Here is a 17,751-nt window from a genome sequence, read left to right as displayed (position 1 = left end):
GGCGCCCACGTGACCTAACGGCGCCCACGTGACGGCGCGCGCGGCCGGCGATGGCGGCGAGGTCGGGGGGCTTCCAGCTGCTGCTGCTGCTGCTGGGGCTCGCGGCGCGCGGTTAGTGTCCCTGCGCCCCGGGGCCCCTCCCGTGCGTCCCCCGCCGGCGCCGCCCGGCCGCCTCCTCACCGCCCCGTTCCCCGCAGGGCCCGCTGCCGCCGCTGCCGCCAAGATGAAGGTGGTGGAGGAGCCCAACTCGTTCGGGTGAGCGGCCCCGCGGGGCGCGGCGGGGCGCGGCGGGGCCGCCCGGAGCCCCGTGCCCCCTGACCCTGCCGCTCCCCGCAGGCTCAACAACCCGTTCCTGCCCCAGACCAGTCGCCTCCAGCCCAAGAGGGATCCTTCCCCGCTGTCTGGTGAGTGCGGGACCCTGGATGCGGGGGCGGCGGGGCAGGGAGCCGGGAGCCGGCGTGGGTTCCCGACCCGGGGGCCGAGGGGCAGCCTGGGAGGCCCGTGCCTTGGTTTGTCAGCCTTTCAGAGCTTGAGGGCGCGATGCAATTCCAGAACGTTCTAGGACAAGTTAAGTCGCTACCCCTTTAGTCCTTTTTAATTCCGTCTGTGGAGGTGATCTCCGTGAACAGTTGGGTACAGACGTGTTTCATGCTCACGTTCATGAGCACACAAGTAAAAGCGTGCACTAATTTGCTTTCGTGATTTTTTTTCTCTTTTTTTAAGACTTATTTTCTGTCTTTTTCTGTTAAAGTAATAACGACACAGGTTTGCTCATTTGCTGTTGTCGCTCACTGTGTGTCTTGGAACTTTTTAAGAGGGTGAACATAGGTCTTCCCCCTTTTCGCTTGATACTTAGTGGTTTATAGGATGGCTCTGTGTGCCTTTGTTGCCAGGTGTTTGGTTTTTTGGTCATTAGAAACTTTCCTCCTGCGGAAGATCGCCTCTTCCTACCCTGTGTGAGTGGTTTCCTAAGGTCCCATACCACAAGTGGAGTTGCTGGCTCGTTCAGTGAGAAATACAAGTAGGAAACATCCAGTTTTTTGTTTTTTAACTGCACAGTACTATGTGCTAGGGTCTGTGCTGGGAACGCAGCAATGAGCAAAAAACACAGCTTGTCCTCCTGGAGTTGACGGTCTAACGGGCTGTGCGCGCGCCAGTAAGCTACGAGGTAGGTGAAGTGTAGAGTGGTTGGTGGTGGGAAATGCTCCCAAGGTGTGAAAGCGGGGAAGAGCAAGCAAGCAAGCACACAGGCGCGCGTGCGTGCCTGTGTGTGTGCGCGCGCGCGCGTGTGCGCGCGCGCGCGCGCGTCTGGGGCAAGGGTTGTTTTGAGGGTCGCCGTTTTACTTGTTGTTATGTAAATTCTACACCCAGCGCGGGGCACAGAGGGGATGCTGAGTTGGAGAGTACTGCTCTGTGGACTGAGCCCCCAGCCCAGCGCCCTTGGGGATTCCCCTTCTAAATAGGGGGACAGGAAAAGGCTGAGAAGCGACATTTGGTCGGAGGCTGAAGGCGAAAAGTAAGGGGTGGGATATCTGGGGAGGAGGGGGCAGCAAAAGGAGTGGCCAGGTAGAGGCCTTGAGCGCGAGGCCAGAGGGATGGGGGGGGATGAGATCCGAGAGGGACAGATGTGAGCTTTCACCCTAAACAGATGTGTCCTGTTTGTTATGAAAAGTGTGGAAAAGAGAAACGGGGCGGCGAACGCCACGTCTCAGCGCGGCAGTAAGCGTTTGCCTCGCCTTTCCTTGTTTCCCCGTGGCCATTCTGAAGAAAGGGAACTTGCGTTTTGTCGCACCATTTGAAACTATCAGGACACCTTCTCCCTGGGTAGTTCCAGTCTGGATCGCACCTCCCACCCCCCAAAATTAGTGGTAATTCCATAACTGCTGTGTCCAGTGGTTTCACGGTCTACCCTGAGGGAGGAGGGTGTGCACCCATTTTCTGCCTCTCTCCTGTCCCTGCCTCCGCCAGCCGATGGCACCTGATAAAGAGGGGCGTTCCTTTTCCCCCCTTTTCTTGTTTGTTTCTCTTTTCTTTTTGAGTATCATCGTTGGCTCAGATTTAAACCATATTTCTGGAGCTATAGCTGACACATTCACTTTGATGAAGTGGGACGATTGACCACATCCATGCCGTCACGGCCCCAGACGAGGTAGAGAACGGTTCTCTCCCCCAGAAGGTTCCTGTGGGTTTCTTTCCAAATCCTCCTCCCCGTCACTTTCTGGTTTCCGTCCCTGTAGAGGAGGGTCATCTGGGCTTGGACTCCAGCTGAATGGGAGTTCTGGAGCACATGCTCGCCTGTCTCGTGTCTTTCCGGACTCGTGTTTCTGGGATTCCTCTGTGTTGTTATGCCATCACCGTTTTCTTTTTGCTGAGTATATACAGGCACTGAGATTCGGGGCACCTGGGGGGCTCAGTCCGTTGAGCGTCCCACTCTTGGTTCTGGTTCAGGTCATGATCTCACAGGTCTTGAATCTCACGGGGGATTCAAGCCCCACATGGGCTCTGTGCTGACAACACATAGCCCGCTTGGGATTCTCTCTTCCTCCCTCTGCCCCTCCCCTACTTGAGTGCACACACGTGCACTCTTTTTCAAAATAAATAAATGTAAAAAAAAAAAAAGCTAATATTTACTCATAGACTGATAAGGTGTTTGGTTTTTTTAACTTTTTAAAATCTTATTTTTGAGAGAGAGAGTGAGACGGAGCATGAGTGGGGAGGGACAGAGAGAGGGGGAGACACAGAATCCGAAGCAGGCTCCAGTCTCTGAGCTGTCGGCACGGAGCCTGATGCGGGGCTTGAACGCACAGACTGTGAGATCATGACCTAAGCCGAAGTCGGACACTTAGCCGACTGAGCCACCCAGGTGCCCCGCTGAGGGGTCACTTCTGTTCTGAAATTGTATCTTAAACCAAAGAGTTTTGGCCTACGGAGCCATATGCTTATATAAAACTCCCAGAGAATATTTGACGTGTTGGGATTATACAGTTCAAATAGTTTGTGAGAAAATATTTTAGAGCTTAGCTTTGTGTAATCAGGACAAAACTCTCCATTTTTACCACTTATCCCCACCTAAATGTGCGTCTTTTACTCTGATGCAAGCAGGCTTCCCAGAATGAGGTGTCCAGAGATGCTGTTTTATGGAAGGGGAGTGAAGGGTTCGGGGCGTCACAGATACGGACACCCGCCCCGAGCAGCTTGGGGAGAGCACCCAGCTGTCTCAGCAAGAGCTAATTCTGCTAATTAAGCTTCCTTTTGAAAAACCACTAGTGTTACCACCAAAACCTTTAATGTGAGAACCTTGAAATTTTTTTTTTAAAGCTTTAGTTATTTTGAGAGAGAGCGCACGTGTGTGAGGGGTGGGGGCAGAGAGCGAGCGGGGGAGAGAGAATCCCACACAGGCTCTGCACTGTCCGCGCAGAGCCGGACACGGGGCTTGACCCACAGACCGGTGAGATCATGCCTCGAGCCGACATCAAGAGCCGGACGCCCAGCCGACTGAGCCACCCAGGAGCCTCAGTCGGGATGTTTTTTAAATAACGTAGCGCAATGATTTTCCTTAAGCAGATGAAAACCAGAATTTAGGAGGTTAGCGACCTGGAGGAGAGCAAGGGGCCTCCAGTAGAGATGGGCCCTTTCGTCAAGTCTGGCGTGCAGGTTAGAAAGTGAGAGTTAACAGGATCACAGCAGTTACCCCGCATTTTCAGTCGGTCGCTGAGTTGTTAAAAACCAGTGCTCTGAGCACATATGATGTATATAAACGAAAATGGTTCCAGTGAAGCACACGGCAAATAAAGTTGAAAAAATTCAGTGAAAAACTGTCCACTCAGCCTGACAATAGTAAATTTCTTTCAGGACTTAAATACTTTTTTTAAAGTTTATTTATTTTGAGGCAAAAGAGTGTGTGAGTGAGGGAGAGAATCCCAAGCAGGTTCCAAGCTGTCAGTGAAGAGCCTGATGTGGGGCTTGATCCCATGAACTGTGCAATCTTGACCTGAGCCAAAATCAAGAGTCAGATGCTCAACTAACTGAGCCACCCGGGGGCCCTTTAAGTTTCTTTTTTTTTTTTAACATTTATTTATTTTTGAGACAGAGACAAAGCATGAACGGGGGGAGGGCCAGAGAGAGAGGGAGACACAGAATCCGAAGCGGGCTCCAGGCTCCGAGCTGTCAGCACAGAGCCCGACATGGGGCTCGAACTCATGGAGCGTGAGAGATCATGACCTGAGCCGAAGTCAGACGCCCAACTGACTGAGCCACCCAGACGCCCTTTAAGTTTCATTTTTTTTTTGTAACATTTATTTTTGAGACAGAGACAAAGCATGAACAGGGGGAGGGCCAGAGAGAGAGGGAGACACAGAATCCAAAGCAGGCTCCAGGCTCTGAGCCGTCAGCACAGAGCCCGACACGGGGCTTGAACTCCAGAACCACCAGATCATGGCCCGAGCCGAAGTCGGACGCTCAACCGACTGAGTCACCCAGGCGCCTGTTAAGTTTCCTTTTTAAAACAAAGTAGATGCCGGGGCGCCTGGATGGCGCAGTCGGTTAAGCGTCCGACTTCAGCCAGGTCACGATCTCGCGGTCCGTGAGTTCGAGCCCCGCGACGGGCTCTGGGCTGATGGCTCAGAGCCTGGAGCCTGTTTCTGATTCTGTGTCTCCCTCTCTCTCTGCCCCTCCCCCGTTCATGTTCTGTCTCTCTCTGTCCCAAAAATAAATAAACGTTGAAAAAAAAATTTTTTTTAAAACAAAGTAGATGAGAGGACCCCTTAATGACAATGTAAGTTTTCCACATAGAGGAATATTCCTAACTTGATTTTTAAAACCCACACTGTTATGTTTTGTTGTGTTTTTCCCCCAAAAGCCACGTGTGGGCTTGCTGCTTCCCCGCCACTGACGCCTACAGTCTGGGGAGTTGGAAGGTCAGGGTTGTCTTGTCCACAGTTGTCTAGTTGCAAACCAGAGCAGAGCCTTCACGTTTCCGTGACTTCCCGGCCGTGTCGCGCTCATCAGCAGCTCAGATGCAGGCTCCGCTCAGGAGAAGCTGGCACCAGTGAGCCCCTCCCTGGTTCTTCTCGCTTAGTTTTGTCAAGCGCACGGTTTTTCTTCAGGTGTCGGGAGTTGAAGGGCTGAGCCTAAAGCACTTAGCATAGAGGTCTCACCGGCCACCCGTCCTAAGCGGAGGCTCCCGTCCCTGTGGGCACGCGGCCCTCTCGGTGAAGCAGCTCCGGGCTTCTCCTCCGCCTATGGCTGCTGGGTCATCCCCTGCCGTCAGGGAGACTGGGGAGGGCCTGCCCGGGCTCGGCCACCACAGTGGTGCCACTGAGCCCGCCCCGAGGCAGGAGCTGCACGATCACGTGTGCCCCACGCCCGCTTCTGAGTGCTCCCCAAAGCCTTCCGGAGCCACTGAGGGCTCAGTGTCCCGCTGGCTGGTGTGGCTCCCGCTGTCGCCCAGAGTTCCCGCTCTGTTCTACGGCACACCTAGGACGGTGTCAGAAGTCTCACGTGGGGTCATTACTGTGGACTCACGAAACCTCATGTTCTTAAACTGAGCTGGCCCTCCCGGTTGCACACAGTTGGGTTCATCTGGTTTTAGCTGCAGGGACGTAGGTCATCCTTGTAACTTTGAGCGTGCAGACGTTCACATGGCTCACGTGCAGCCCGCCTCGTCCTCTTACCTTGTGCTCCCTGGGGGAGGGGGGGCATTCGTTGGTCCTTTTTAAGTGGAGGTGTAATGGGTCTGCAACACGGTGGTAGTTCCGGGCGTACAGGACGGGAGTTGGTATTTGTACCTAGTGCAGAGTGATCGCCGTAGCAAGTGTAATTAACAGCCGTCACCTTTCGTAGCTGCGCGTCGCTTTTTCTTGTGATGTGGACTCTTGGTTTCTACTCTCTCAGCAGTTTTCAGAGAGGAAACGTGGTCGGGTTCCAGTCCCCGAACCTTACTTACACTGGAAGCGCGTTCCGTTTGACCCCCTCACCCATTCGGTCCTCTGGCGGCCACCGGTCTGTTCTCTGGATCTTACGTCTGGTGGTTTATTTTTTAGATTCCACGTGTGACATCCGGTATCTGTGTTTCTCTGATGTCACTTAGCATAGTGCTCTCGAGGTCCACGCACGTCGCAGATGGCAAGATTCCCTCGTCCGTGGCTGAGCGCTGTTCGGCTGTGTGCACACCGCCTCTTTATCCCTCCACCGGGCACGGTCACCTAGGTGCTTCCGTGTCTCGGCCGCTGAACTCAGGCTGCAGTGAGCACAGGGCTCAGGCGTCTCCTTGAGATGGTGAGATGGTTTTCTTTTCGCTGTTGAGTCGCAGGAGCTCTTTGTATTTTGGGTTTTGAAGCCCTCATCAGAGAGGTGGTCTGCAGATACGTTTGCCCGTCCAGGAGCTTGCCTTTTCATCTTGTTGGTCTCTCTCTGCGGAAACTTTCCAGTTTTACGTAGTCCCACTTGTCAGTGTTTGCTTTTGTGGCCAGATCCAAAAGTTCATCGCCAAGGCCGCTGTCCGGGAGCTTCCCGCCCGTTCTCCTCCAGGAGCTTCATGGTTTCAGGTCTCACATTCACGTCTTTAATACTTTTTGAGTTAATTTGTGCGTGTGGTGGAAGGTAGTGGTCCGGTGTCCCCCGCCATTTATTGAACAGACCGTCCTGTTCCCACTGGAGATTCTCGGCGCCTTCTCTTGAGTTAATTGACCGTATGTGCGTGTTTATTTCTGGGCTCTGTTCCATTCATCTCCGTGTCTGTTCTTATGTCAATACTATACTGGGTTTTTTTTTTTCAGGTTTATTCATTTATTTTTAAGTCATCTGTACACCCATCATGGGGCTTGAACTTACAACCCTGGGATCAAGAGTCACCTACTCTTCTGACTCAGCCAGCTGGGCGCCCCTAGACCGTTTGGATTCTGTTTATGATTCCGTGTTCTGATACTTCTTTTTCCAAGCATAGTAAGAATTCTGTTTTTCATTGTGGCAAAACATACATAAAATTTCCTATTTTAACCAGTCCCTACAGTGCGGGAACATGAAGCACATTCACGTTGTTGTGCGCACCACCATCTGTCTCCAGAAACGTCTCATCTTCTGGAACTGAAACTACTTGAAGGCCACGTCCCTGTTCCCCTGCCCCAGCCCCACCACCACCTTCTACGTCTGTCTGAATTTGCTCCAGATAGCTGCTGTGGTCTGGATGTGTCCCCCCCGACATTTGTACGTTGATGCCTGAACCCCCAAACTGATGGTATTAAGAGGTGCTTCGGTCACAAGGGTGGAGCCCTCGACAGTGGGACCTGCACCCTCTTCCCTTCCCAAGGGAGGCGCCAGACCTTTCCAGCCGCTTCCACCACGTGGGGGACGTCAGAGGTGCCTCCCCCTGTCCCCGTGAACCAGAACTTGACCGTGCTGGTGCCCTATCTGTACTTCCAGCCTCCCAAACTGTGAAAAATTAGTTTAGAACTCACCCCGCGTGTGGTCTTTTGTTAGAGCCACTCACACGGACTAAGGACCTCCCGTAAGTGGAGTCCTGTGCTGGCCTTTTGGTGGCCGGCGTGGCTCACTTGGCGTAGGTCTCCAAGGTTCGTCTCTGTTTCAACAGGTGTCAGGGTGAACTTGTGAGGGCTGAATAATACTCCATCATATGTATAGATTTTATTTTTTTAATTTTTATTTCTTGATGTTTGTTTATTTTTGAGAGAGACAGAGACAGAATGCGAGTGGGTTAGGGGGAGAGGGAGACACAGAAGCAGAAGCAGGCTCCAGGCTCCGAGCTGTCAGCACAGAGCCCGACGTGGGGCTCGAACTCAAGAGCTGTGAGATCATGACCTGAGCCAAAGTCAGACGCTCAACCGACTGACCCACCCAGGCGCCCCTTAATGCTTATTTTTAATGTTTGTTTATTTTTGAGATAGAGTACGTGTGTGAGAGGGGCAGAGAGAGAATCCCAAGAAGGGTCCATGCTGTCAGCACAAACCCTGATCGATCCCACAAACCATGAGATCGTGACCTGAGCTGAAGTCAAGAGTCGGGTGCTCAACAGGCTGCCCCCCCGACCAGGCGCCCCGAGTTATTTTTGTGTACTGTGTAGAGTAAGGGTCCAGCGTCATCCTTGTGTGCGTGCAAGTTCCCCAGCACCATTTATGGAGAAGACGGTCTTTTCCCTGCTGAATGGTCTTGGCACCCACATCATATCATAGGGATGTATGTTCAAGACTTTATTTATGAGGTATCTTCTGTCCTGTCGCTGCACCTGTCTGTCTTTAAGCCAGGGTCGCACTGTTCTAATGTGTAGTCTTGCAGTAAGTTTTGAAATAAGTAATTTTTTCAACTGTTCTTTTTCAAGATAGTTTTGGCTGTTTGGGGTTGAGATTCTGTTTTAATTTTAGGATGGGTTTTACTATTTCTGTAAAAAAAAAAAAAAAAAAAAAAGTTCCTGGGATTTTGATATGGATTGCCCTCAATTAGGTTAGTTAGGAGAGTATTCACATTTTAGTATTAAATCGTCCTATCCATGAACACAGGGTCTCTCTCCATTTATTTCATTTATTTACATGCTTCATTTTCTAGGTGCTATCTTGTAGTTTTCTCTGTACAAGTATTTTGCCTCTTCGGTTTATTCCAAAATAGATGTATTTTTTGGTACCCTTATAAATGGAATCGTTGTCTCAGATTTCCTTTTTGGGTTGTTGTCCGTGTAGAAAAACACACCTCGTTCTTCAGTGTCAACTTGGTATCTTGCCCCTTTGCTCACAGATTTTTGTGGACTCTAGGGTTTGCTTTTCTTTCTTTTCCCTTTTTGTTTATTTTGGGGAGGAAGGAGGCGTGCAGAGTGTCCCAAGCAGGTTCCTTGCTGTCACCACAAAGCCTGACGCAGGGCTCGGTCCCACAAACCGTGAGATCGTGACCTGAGCTGAAATCAAGGGTCAGACACTGATCCGACCGAGTCGCCCAGGAGTCCCCACTAGGGTTTTCTACGTACGCGACCATGTCGTCTGCTAACGTGGCCACGTAGTTCTTTCTTCCTTTCCAGTTTGGATGCGTTTTCTTTCTCGCCTGATCGCTGTGGTAGAACTTGAGTGCGGCGTCGACGGCCAAGAGCGCCCGACGGGAGGAGGAACGCGCTGGGTGTTGCCCACGTTCCGTCTGAGGTCAGCCGTGGGGTCGGCCCATACGGCTTCTGCGTTGGTGGCAGTTTCGTTCGTTTCCTTGGTTGTGGAGGCTTCGTGCCATGAAAGAGGGTTGAATTTTGTCAGGTGCTTTTTCTGCAACAGTCGCGTGGCCGTGGGGTCCCCCCTGGGTCTGGTAGTGGATCGTGTTGTTACCGTGATTGTTGTATTTTGAGCCATCCTCACGTTCTAGGAATCAACCCCACTTGGTGACGACGTAGGAACCTTTCAGTGCGTCGTTGCAATCAGTCTGCTGGTGTTTCGTGGAGGGTTTTTTGCACTCCTGTTCGGAGTGGATATTGGACCGTGGTTTCCTTGTGACTTGTTGACTTAGGGTTCGGGGTGACGCTGGCCCCACACCGTGAAGCAGCGTGTGGTCCGCTCTTCCGTGGCTTGGGGACCCTTGAGAAGGACTGATAGATGGCGCATTCCTAGGAACTGCCCGTTTCGCATAGGTGATCGACCGGTTGGCGGCCGGCTCGTTCAGTATTCTGGTAGCCGTCTTTCAGCCAAACTGGCAGCTTTCCCACGTTCCTGCCTGGCTTTAGGGGTTTCAGCGCTCGTGTGTGTGTTTTAGTCAGTCTAGCGAAACACTTAGGATCTTGGGGAGCTTTTTAAAGGAGTGTTGGCTTTTACTGCTTTTCGTTTTCTTTCTTCTGCCAGCTTTGTGTCTCGTGTGCTCGTTTTAGTGCTGAGTGTGAGAGAGCTAGGTCATGGGCGTGAGCGCGTACTTGAACGTGCCGGAGACGCCCGGCTCCCTCTCAGCACCTGGGCTCTGAGCCTCCTGCTCTCTGTCTCGAGTATTTCCTGATTTCCCTGAGTGTAATTACTCTGGATCTGTGCATTTCCTGCTTCTGCTGTTGATTTCTGGTTTCCGTTGTGATCAGAAAGTGGCGTTTTAGTCCTACTAGGTTTGTTCAGAACAGAACACCCATGGTCTCTCCTGACCGTTTGTGGCATACGGTCGCTCTGGTGGCAGTGTGGCCGCCCCGGCCCTCTTTCTCCTGACTTTTACAGCTAACAGGAGCCTCTCTGAGGGGTCTCCTCCCCTTGGCCGGCCTGTGCCTTTTGACCGGATGGATAGTTAATTCCTTCACTTGGACGTGTCGATAAGGAAGGACTCCCAGGAAACCGTGTATCTCGTCCCTCGTTTCCTCCCTTGTGACGCTGCTTTCCCTCTGTGTCACTCTGGGGGTTCGTAACATCAGGTTATTCAGATCTGATTGCAGTTTCTCGTCAGTTTGAGTCACGGACAAAATCAGTGTCCCCCCCCCAGCTCTGCTGTCCGTCTCAGGCTCACCTCCTCAGACGCCGGGGACCCACCAGCAAAGACGCGTGATGGTTTTGTGATGCACCTCCCACATTCGGTAGACTGACAAGGTCGGGACGGCAAGCATCCCGGCTCTGTGCCGCAGCCGTGACTTCGCCTTCACCGTTCCAAGGGCAGGGCACCCTGTGGGGACCGGGTCCCCTCTGCCGCCCCCCGTCCGCCTGGCGGGTGGGTTGACGGCCGCGTCCCTCACTGCGCCGCCTTCCAGGCTGCAGGCTGGGTCCCCCGACGGGCCTCAGTTCTCGTCGCCCTTGGGTGTCTGCCGAGGGTCGGGGCCTGTCCTCCTTGGAGTTCCCCTCTTCTGTCACATTGGAGACTTTCTTGTCCTCCCAGACGCTCGGCCCATCCGAGCCCTCCCGTGGGGGCCCCCATGCTGCGACCCCACCCCACGGCCCGGCTCTTCCGTCTGCCGGAGTGGCATCGAGCCCTCGTCTCCGCCGCCTGCTCCGGCGTTCCTTCCTGCTGTCCCTTGTTCTCGTGTCTGCCTGGGTCCCAGTTCTTCTAGTACATTTAGAAGCCTTTACTCCCAGAGAGCCGTATGGGCTTCTGCTGGGACTGCCGTGTCACCCTTCCCCTAGATGAGGCCCTGTGTCCCGGGTAGGGATTCGTTGCGACCCGGGCTCCGTGCCGAGGCTCCTCGTCGATGGCCCGTGAGCGCGCGGCTGCTTTCGCCCATCTTCCTTTCCCCGTGTCCCCACGCTTCTTGGGGCCCCGTCGTCCCCCGGCCGCCTCCCGCCCCCGGCTCCAGGAAGTCTCAGCGCCCACCTTTCTGCCCGAGCGCGAGGCCGGACGGAGGCCCCCGCCAGCTGCAGGGTGCCCGCTGTCGCCCTCGGAGGTCGCTTCAGTGGGCCCCGGTGCTCCTGTCCCGAGTCCCAGCCGCGGGCGCCCCCGCCGGACTCGGCTGTCGCGCTCTCTTCCAGGGCCCGCGCACCTCTTCAGGCTCTCCGGCAAGTGCTTCAGCCTGGTGGAGTCCACGTGAGTGCGGGGCGCTGCCGGCGGGGACGGGCGCGGGGACCCCCCTGACGCCGCTGTGCCCGCAGGTACAAGTACGAGCTGTGCCCCTTCCACAACGTGACGCAGCACGAGCAGACCTTCCGCTGGAACGCTTACAGCGGGATCCTGGGGTGAGAGGGGCCGCCGGCTGCTCACGGGGACCCCGCCCCCGACAGGCACCCCGGCCCGCCTCACGCGCTCATTCCGCCCCCCCCCCCCCTCAGCATCTGGCACGAGTGGGAGATCTCTAACAACACCTTCAGGGGCATGTGGATGAGGGACGGTGACTCCTGCCGCTCCCGGAGCCGGCAGAGCAAGGTGGGCCCGCGTTGGGGGGACCCCGGGGGGAGGGGGCAGGCTCCTCGCCCCCCACCTGCCCACCAAGGCCCTCCCACAGGTGGAGCTTACCTGTGGGAAAAGCAACCGCCTGGCACACGTGTCTGAGCCCAGCACCTGCGTCTACGCACTGACCTTCGAGACGCCTCTGGTCTGCCACCCGCACTCCCTGTTAGGTGGGCCCCGGGGGGGCCGCCCCAGGGATGCGGGGGAGGGAGGGGGCAGAGGCGCTCGGCTAAGCCCCCGTCTGCTGGGTCGCTTGCAGTGTACCCGGCCCTGCCGGCGGCCCTGCAGCACAGGTGGGACCAGGTGGAACAGGACCTGGCTGACGAGCTGATCACGTCCCAGGTGAGGCGCCAGGCGGGCACCCCCTTGCCCGGGCACAGGGCGGCCAGGAGCTGGGGGTTCCCTCTTCCACGACCCTCAGGGCTATGAGAAGTTGCTCAGGGCGCTCTTTGAGGAGGCCGGCTACTTGAAGACCCCGGAGGACAGTGACTCCGTGCGGGAAGGAGGTGCCAAGGCCCTGGCGTTCCAGACCCTGGAGAACTGCAGTGAGGTACAGACGGGGAAGGGCGCCCCAGCCCTGGGCTGGCCTCCCGCCGCGGGGCCACGGCACTGCCCTTTTACCTGCTCTGTTCCAGGCTCACAGGGAGCTGTGGAAGGAGGTCAGGAGACTCCGGAGCTTGCTGACACAGCATGGCATCCCCTACGCGCAGGCCGCGGGTGAGTCCTGCGGGGGTGTGGGGGCTCAGCCCACCCGCAGGACCTGCGCTGACCTCCTGCCGCTCGCTGTTCTGGCAGAAACGCCCCCCTCTGAGCACGGGGGCCCCAGGACACCCACAGACGGGACAGCGGAACGGCTCCGTGGCGACCCGGGACGGCGAGGGAACACCTTGTGACCCGAGACAGGCCTCGGGGGCAGAGCCAGGCCGGCGGGGGGCTTCCTCTGCCTTCGGGGCCTGCCGGCCATCAGCATCGGCTCAAAGAGGCAGACAGAATAAAGATTCAAAGTTTTAATTAATTTCCATACTGATAAAAATAATTCCATGAATTCTGTAAACCATTGCATAAATGCTATAGTGTAAAAAAATTTAAACAAGTGTTAACTTGGAACGGTTCACTACAAGTAAATGATTATGCTTTATAAATACTACCTTCTGGGTTAAGAAAATTCATTCCAGTAACGACCTCCTCTAAATACTCAGAACAAACAGAGATTGAGGCTTCCATAAATTAATCCACGTGAAGTGTCCACACTGACCTGAGGTCTTCTGCCGACCCCAGTTCCAAACAGCCGGAGGCCATAACATGCCCCGTGATCGCTAACCCCGCACCCAGTGCTCCCGTCACCCGTGCGAGGGCAGTGGCCCAGCCCGTGAGGCCTGCGGGGTAGGGACGCCTGCTGCAGGAGACCAGGGCCGCCACAGCCAAGACCCCGAGCAGAAAGGACCGGCTCAGGCAGGGCCGAGGGGCCCCGCGACGCTGCAGCCCTGCCTGGTCTGCCTGCTGTGCGGAGCCCGCCCGAGCCGCCTACGGGGAGCATGCGGGCTGTTCCCAGTTTGTCATCTGACGATGCCGAGGCTGGGGACCCACAATAAAAACGTTGTTCTGTTTCCCATAAAAGACCAAAGGTCTGAAATGTGAAACAAGTGCATAAATATTAATAAAAATAAAGAATTTTAAACGGTGGTAACAGTAGCACAAAATATACGTCATTTCTAAGAGCTAATAAATCATCATCACTATCATTAAAAACAAAGTCGATTCACTAAAACCCAGTCGACGGTCACCTGTGGTAGTGGACTCGCTGCAGCCCGCCACGGGCCCCCCTTAAAGAACAGAACTACCGCTTTGTCTTACGTTAAAAATGTTTTAAGCCTCTTACTAAATATTTGGTCACTGATAATTTTTACCGAGCCATTCTGCGCTTTAAAAAATGCTATTAAAAGTCTTTGGCAAAGCCACAGTGGGCCGAGAGGCACCGGCGCTCACTTCCAGGCCAGAGGGGCCGTGACCTGCTCCCACCCCAGCGGCAGGTTCGGGAAAGATCTTGCAGCCGGCTAGATGTGCCTCGGGGAGAGCAAAGTCTGGGTAGACCACTCACCTCTTTTGCTTCTCCCCAGATTGCTAGGAAAAATGACCCAGTGCAGACCAGAGAAGATTCTGGTCCTCACCAAAACCAGACCTGTTCTCGGGAGTGTTTTTGCCACGGCAGGGCAGCCAGGTTCTCTCTGCAACCCTGGGGTCCCCCGAGTGACCCTGGTAATACCTGGGTTACACCGCGGCCTGTGAGCCTCTCCCTTGCAGGCAGGGGTCCCGGGCGGGCGTCTGTCTGGTCGCAGGGAGGGGCATGAGCGAGTCTCTGGCCTCAGGCTGCCCGCGAAGGAGCCGGGACGCCCTCCAGCAGGCTCCAGAGGCTACGGGTGCCGCCGAGGCACAGCTTTGTAAAACTAACGCGGAAGCCTCCACCAATGGGCCCCCCCCCGCCGTGCTGCTCACTAGAGGAGAGAACGGACCTGCGCGAAGGGCCTCCTTCGCTCCTTTCGCAAGGCTCAGGCACTTAGAAAAAGTGGCCACGGGTCATGGGGCAAATCAGGCGCAACGCCATTTCACGGGCCTGGAATACAAACCTCCAATTAATGTGCGCGTGCACGCCATTGAGAGCGTCCCTTTCACAAAACTAAAACCCTAGATGTGTCTTTCAGTCTCACTGCTATAAATACTATGTCTGCACTTAATTTGGAAACTATTGAGAAGTCCTAGGTGTTTCTCACTACTAGATAAACGCTCATCTCAGAAGTACTAATTTCAGAAAAGGAAATCAAAGGTCTTTACCATACCGTGAATTAACAAGAAACTGACAGGAAATGTCCTCAGCTCACAGTACACATACAAAGCTTCATGTTACCGCATAGTAAAAAAATCACGAACCTAGGAAGCAGCTTACAGCAACTTAGAACGTCTAAATCCCCCGGTTTACAAAGTGCTGGTCAGGGTCCCGGTGCGTCAGGTCCGCGAGCCCCCGTCGTTCCGGAGCCCGGGGGCGCCCGAGGGGCCGGTGAGGACGCGGCGGTCACCACGGGAGCGGTGGGCCCTCGCAGCAGGCGCAGGGCTGCAGGGCGCCGCCGCGGGCCCGCTCCCGGCACACAGCGCACTGCTTGGCTCGAAGCTGGAGGATCACCTGCGGGGCGAGACCCAGGTGACCTACCGGCAGGACCGGAGACGCCCCGGAACAAAGGCGGGGGGGGGGGGGGGGCGGGGAGATCCTTCACGAGGACCAGGGAGCTGAGCTGCCGCACCAGCGTGGGAAGGGGTGGCCAGGCGGGTGGCCGCCTCAATGGGCTGGGCCCAGAGGGAGGCCCACACCTGTGCCTTGTGGCCAGCAGGCGGGCTCACGGGACTGGGCTCATCAGATCCCTGACCTGGGACCAAGCCCAGCGGCCAAGAGGGCAGCCAGAGCTGGAGGGGGGGTGGGAAAGCTGCACCTCAGACCAATGGAGGGAGAGAGTGCGCAAGAGACAGGGCTCTGGAACCTTCAGATGCTCCAGGTTCTAACACAAAGCCCTGGCCTGGAAGGGGTCGGTAGCTGAGTGCAGAGAACACCAAGCGTGGAACAGGCCGAGATGCCACGGTGACTCTGGAAGGTGACTCCGGACCGCGCGGGGCAGGGCCGGAGGGCAGGGCCGGCAGGCGGGGAAGGAAGAGGGTTGTGGCCCCCCGACTCACCCCGTCCACGGCTTCCAGATCCAGGCGCAGCCGAGTCTGCAGCGAGTGCAGCTTGGGGAGGGGGGTGGCTCCGAGGTCGGCACAGCGCGGCAGCCCCGGGAGCGTGGCGCCCGGCCCTCGGCCCTCCAGCTCCTCCCGCAGCCTCCGGAACTGGGCCTCCACCTCCTCCTTCTTCTGCAGCGCCAGCTGCCGCGCACTGTCGGCCGCCAGCGCCCGCTCCTTGGCCTCCTTGGCCTCCCGCTGCCACGCGTCACAGGCCTGAAACCCAGGGGGCTGCGCTGTAGCGGCCGGTGCAGGGGGAGCCCCCACGCGCCTGCGCCTGTCCCGCCGGCCCTGCGCCCCAGCCCCTCCCGGCTCACCTGCTTCACCTGCTGCCAGGACTCCTCCCACTGCCGGATCTTCCTCTTGGCCTCGTCCAGCTGCCGCCTGACCCGGGCCAGCTCCGCTCCACTCGGGCTGGCGCTTGAGGCGGGGGCAGGGCCGGCGTTCAGGATGGGGGACGGGCTGGGAGAGAAGCTGCCAGAAACAAAGTCCCAGATGCTCCCAGGGACGCCGTTCAAGCCTGAGTGTGGACAAGACGAGACGGGAGAGGTCACCCGCGGGAGCGCCTCCCTGGCAGCCTTTGGGGCTTGGCAGACAAGGACACGTGCCCCAGATCTTTCTACCCGGCCCCTGTCCGGCTGACTGGGGGGCTTGAGGCAGAGAAGGGAGTGAATTTGCAAGTGTCGCATCGTGTGCCGCAGCGGCATCAAACTCTGGTCCCTGAAACCCGTTCCGCCTCCAAATCGTGAGGACCCCAGAGGGCCTGGGGTGACACCTACTGATCTGTGTTCGTGACATAACAAATTAAAATGATACTTAAAAATACTCCTTTAAAACATAGCAAGTCACGTGAAAGAACGTTTTCCAGGGAAAAAGCACCGTCCACGGTTTCTGCCCGTCTGTGCTGCACCGGGTCTCCAGTGACGTCCCCAGCCTGAGGCCCTCCACCGCACACGAGTGACAGCGGGGCCACCATGTGTTGTCACAACAGTGTCTCAGGGTCCCGGCCACGCACAGGCCGGGGCTTCGTGCCCTGAGGCACCGCCAGCGAACCCACAGACTGGCCAGGGGACCCCCTGGGACGAGCTCACCCCACTGTCCCCGCCAGCGCCCGGCTCACCTAAGGAGCTGTAGGATGCAGCCGAGGAGCCCAGCGCCCCGGGCTCCGACGTGAGGGCCGGTGGCTGCTGGGGGGGCGTCATGGCCGAAGAGACGAGGGGCCCCGACAGAGACTGGGAGAGCGAGCTGAGTGGGGAGGCAGACACTGAGGGGGACGACAGCAGGGACGGGGAGCGGGGCAGGCGGCCGGGGATGGTGACGGGTGCCGAGCCCCCCGGCGAACGCGGACCTGCACGGATCAGAGGGGCCAAGTTAGCGGGAGGCGCTGACCACCAGACACGGCGCCTGGCCTCCAGGCTGGGGGGTGACCCGGGGGGGGGGGGCGCACACGGGGGCCAGGGGGGCAGCCACCGTGTGGGCGCGCCCTCCTGGCGCAGTGAGCTCACGGGCGAGGGGTTCGGCGGGGGCTCCGCGGAGGCCAGACACCTGCCAGGCCCTGCCCAGCTGACCCACCCGCCAGCATGCTGGTCCTGGGACATCCGGGGACCCCCAAGAACGGTTCATTTTCACAGCAGACGAAGCAAACGTTTGGGGACACGGTGTCCCAGGGTACGTGCGCCCACAGCAGCTGCAAAGATGGTGGGAGGCTGACCGCGCACCGGCGTGCTGGGAGCACCCCCTCCAAGAACCACTGAACGGCTCTCCAAAGAAAGGACCAAGCCGCCCCAGCACGGCCCTGAAAAGAGCAGGGGATCAGCACTCCTACCTGCCGGTCCCGGGTCGCCCAGGTCATGCTCTTCCAGCTCCTTATCTAGGGGTGCGAGGCTGACATCGCCGGGATGAAGATCCACAGCGGGGCCTGTTAACAAAACACGGTGTAACCACGGGACGACCCCAGAGCCTCAGTAGAGAGCCCACGGTACTAGGACAGTTTCTGGGGCCCGCGTGTGAAAGAGCAGAGAAATGGAACAACGTGGGGCCCCCTGGAGCCCCCCGACTTCCAAAGATTTCCTCGTAAACCCTCTCCTGCAAGCAGGGTCTTCTCCCTTCACCCCGGCCCCACGTGACACGGCCCCGGCTCCGAGCTGCTGAGGTCAGGCCCACCAGCCC

General features: G+C 57.0%; 2 protein-coding genes and 1 long non-coding RNA gene across 8 annotated transcripts in view; 1 reads left to right on the top strand and 2 right to left on the bottom strand.

Moving 5' to 3' along the window:
* Nucleotides 1-9: 9 nt before the first annotated feature.
* On the top strand, nt 10-12,967 carry GNPTG (N-acetylglucosamine-1-phosphate transferase subunit gamma). 2 transcript variants are annotated; one of them, XM_047838467.1, is made up of 11 exons: nt 10-111; nt 198-255; nt 337-404; nt 11,406-11,460; nt 11,526-11,609; nt 11,703-11,796; nt 11,876-11,990; nt 12,080-12,162; nt 12,242-12,370; nt 12,456-12,537; nt 12,616-12,967. In XM_047838467.1, the coding sequence occupies exons 1-11, from the start codon at nt 51-53 to the stop codon at nt 12,711-12,713; spliced, it is 927 nt and encodes a 308-aa protein (XP_047694423.1). In that variant the 5' UTR covers nt 10-50; the 3' UTR covers nt 12,714-12,967. The 2 variants fall into 2 exon arrangements, with proteins under 2 accessions (XP_047694423.1, XP_047694422.1); XM_047838466.1 differs by having other exon boundaries at nt 12,456-12,967.
* LOC125154325 (uncharacterized) lies at nt 8,359-11,529 on the bottom strand. Its single transcript, XR_007147760.1, has 2 exons — nt 11,251-11,529; nt 8,359-10,786 (listed from the first exon to the last, which is right to left on the bottom strand). It is a non-coding gene; the product is annotated as an uncharacterized LOC125154325 (long non-coding RNA).
* UNKL (unk like zinc finger) overlaps nt 12,813-17,751 on the bottom strand; it is a 37,714-nt gene continuing 32,775 nt past the window's right edge. Inside the window, exons 11-15 of one of the 5 annotated variants that reach the window (XM_047838464.1) lie at nt 17,408-17,500; nt 16,703-16,930; nt 15,900-16,102; nt 15,541-15,798; nt 12,813-14,995 (exon numbers count right to left, since the gene is read on the bottom strand). In XM_047838464.1, coding sequence (XP_047694420.1) covers nt 14,888-14,995; nt 15,541-15,798; nt 15,900-16,102; nt 16,703-16,930; nt 17,408-17,500 — 890 coding nt within the window. In that variant the 3' untranslated portion in view covers nt 12,813-14,887. Of the gene's footprint in view, nt 14,996-15,069; nt 15,799-15,899; nt 16,103-16,702; nt 16,931-17,407; nt 17,501-17,751 lie in introns of those variants that run through there. The other 4 variants (XM_047838461.1, XM_047838460.1, XM_047838463.1 and 1 more) reach the window with 4 other exon arrangements.

This window comes from Prionailurus viverrinus, chromosome E3 (genome assembly GCF_022837055.1).
Source record: "Prionailurus viverrinus isolate Anna chromosome E3, UM_Priviv_1.0, whole genome shotgun sequence".
Lineage (NCBI taxonomy): Eukaryota > Metazoa > Chordata > Mammalia > Carnivora > Felidae > Prionailurus > Prionailurus viverrinus.
The sequence above is the reverse complement of the archived record's forward strand: the minus strand, read 5'-3'. Positions and strand labels throughout refer to the sequence as shown.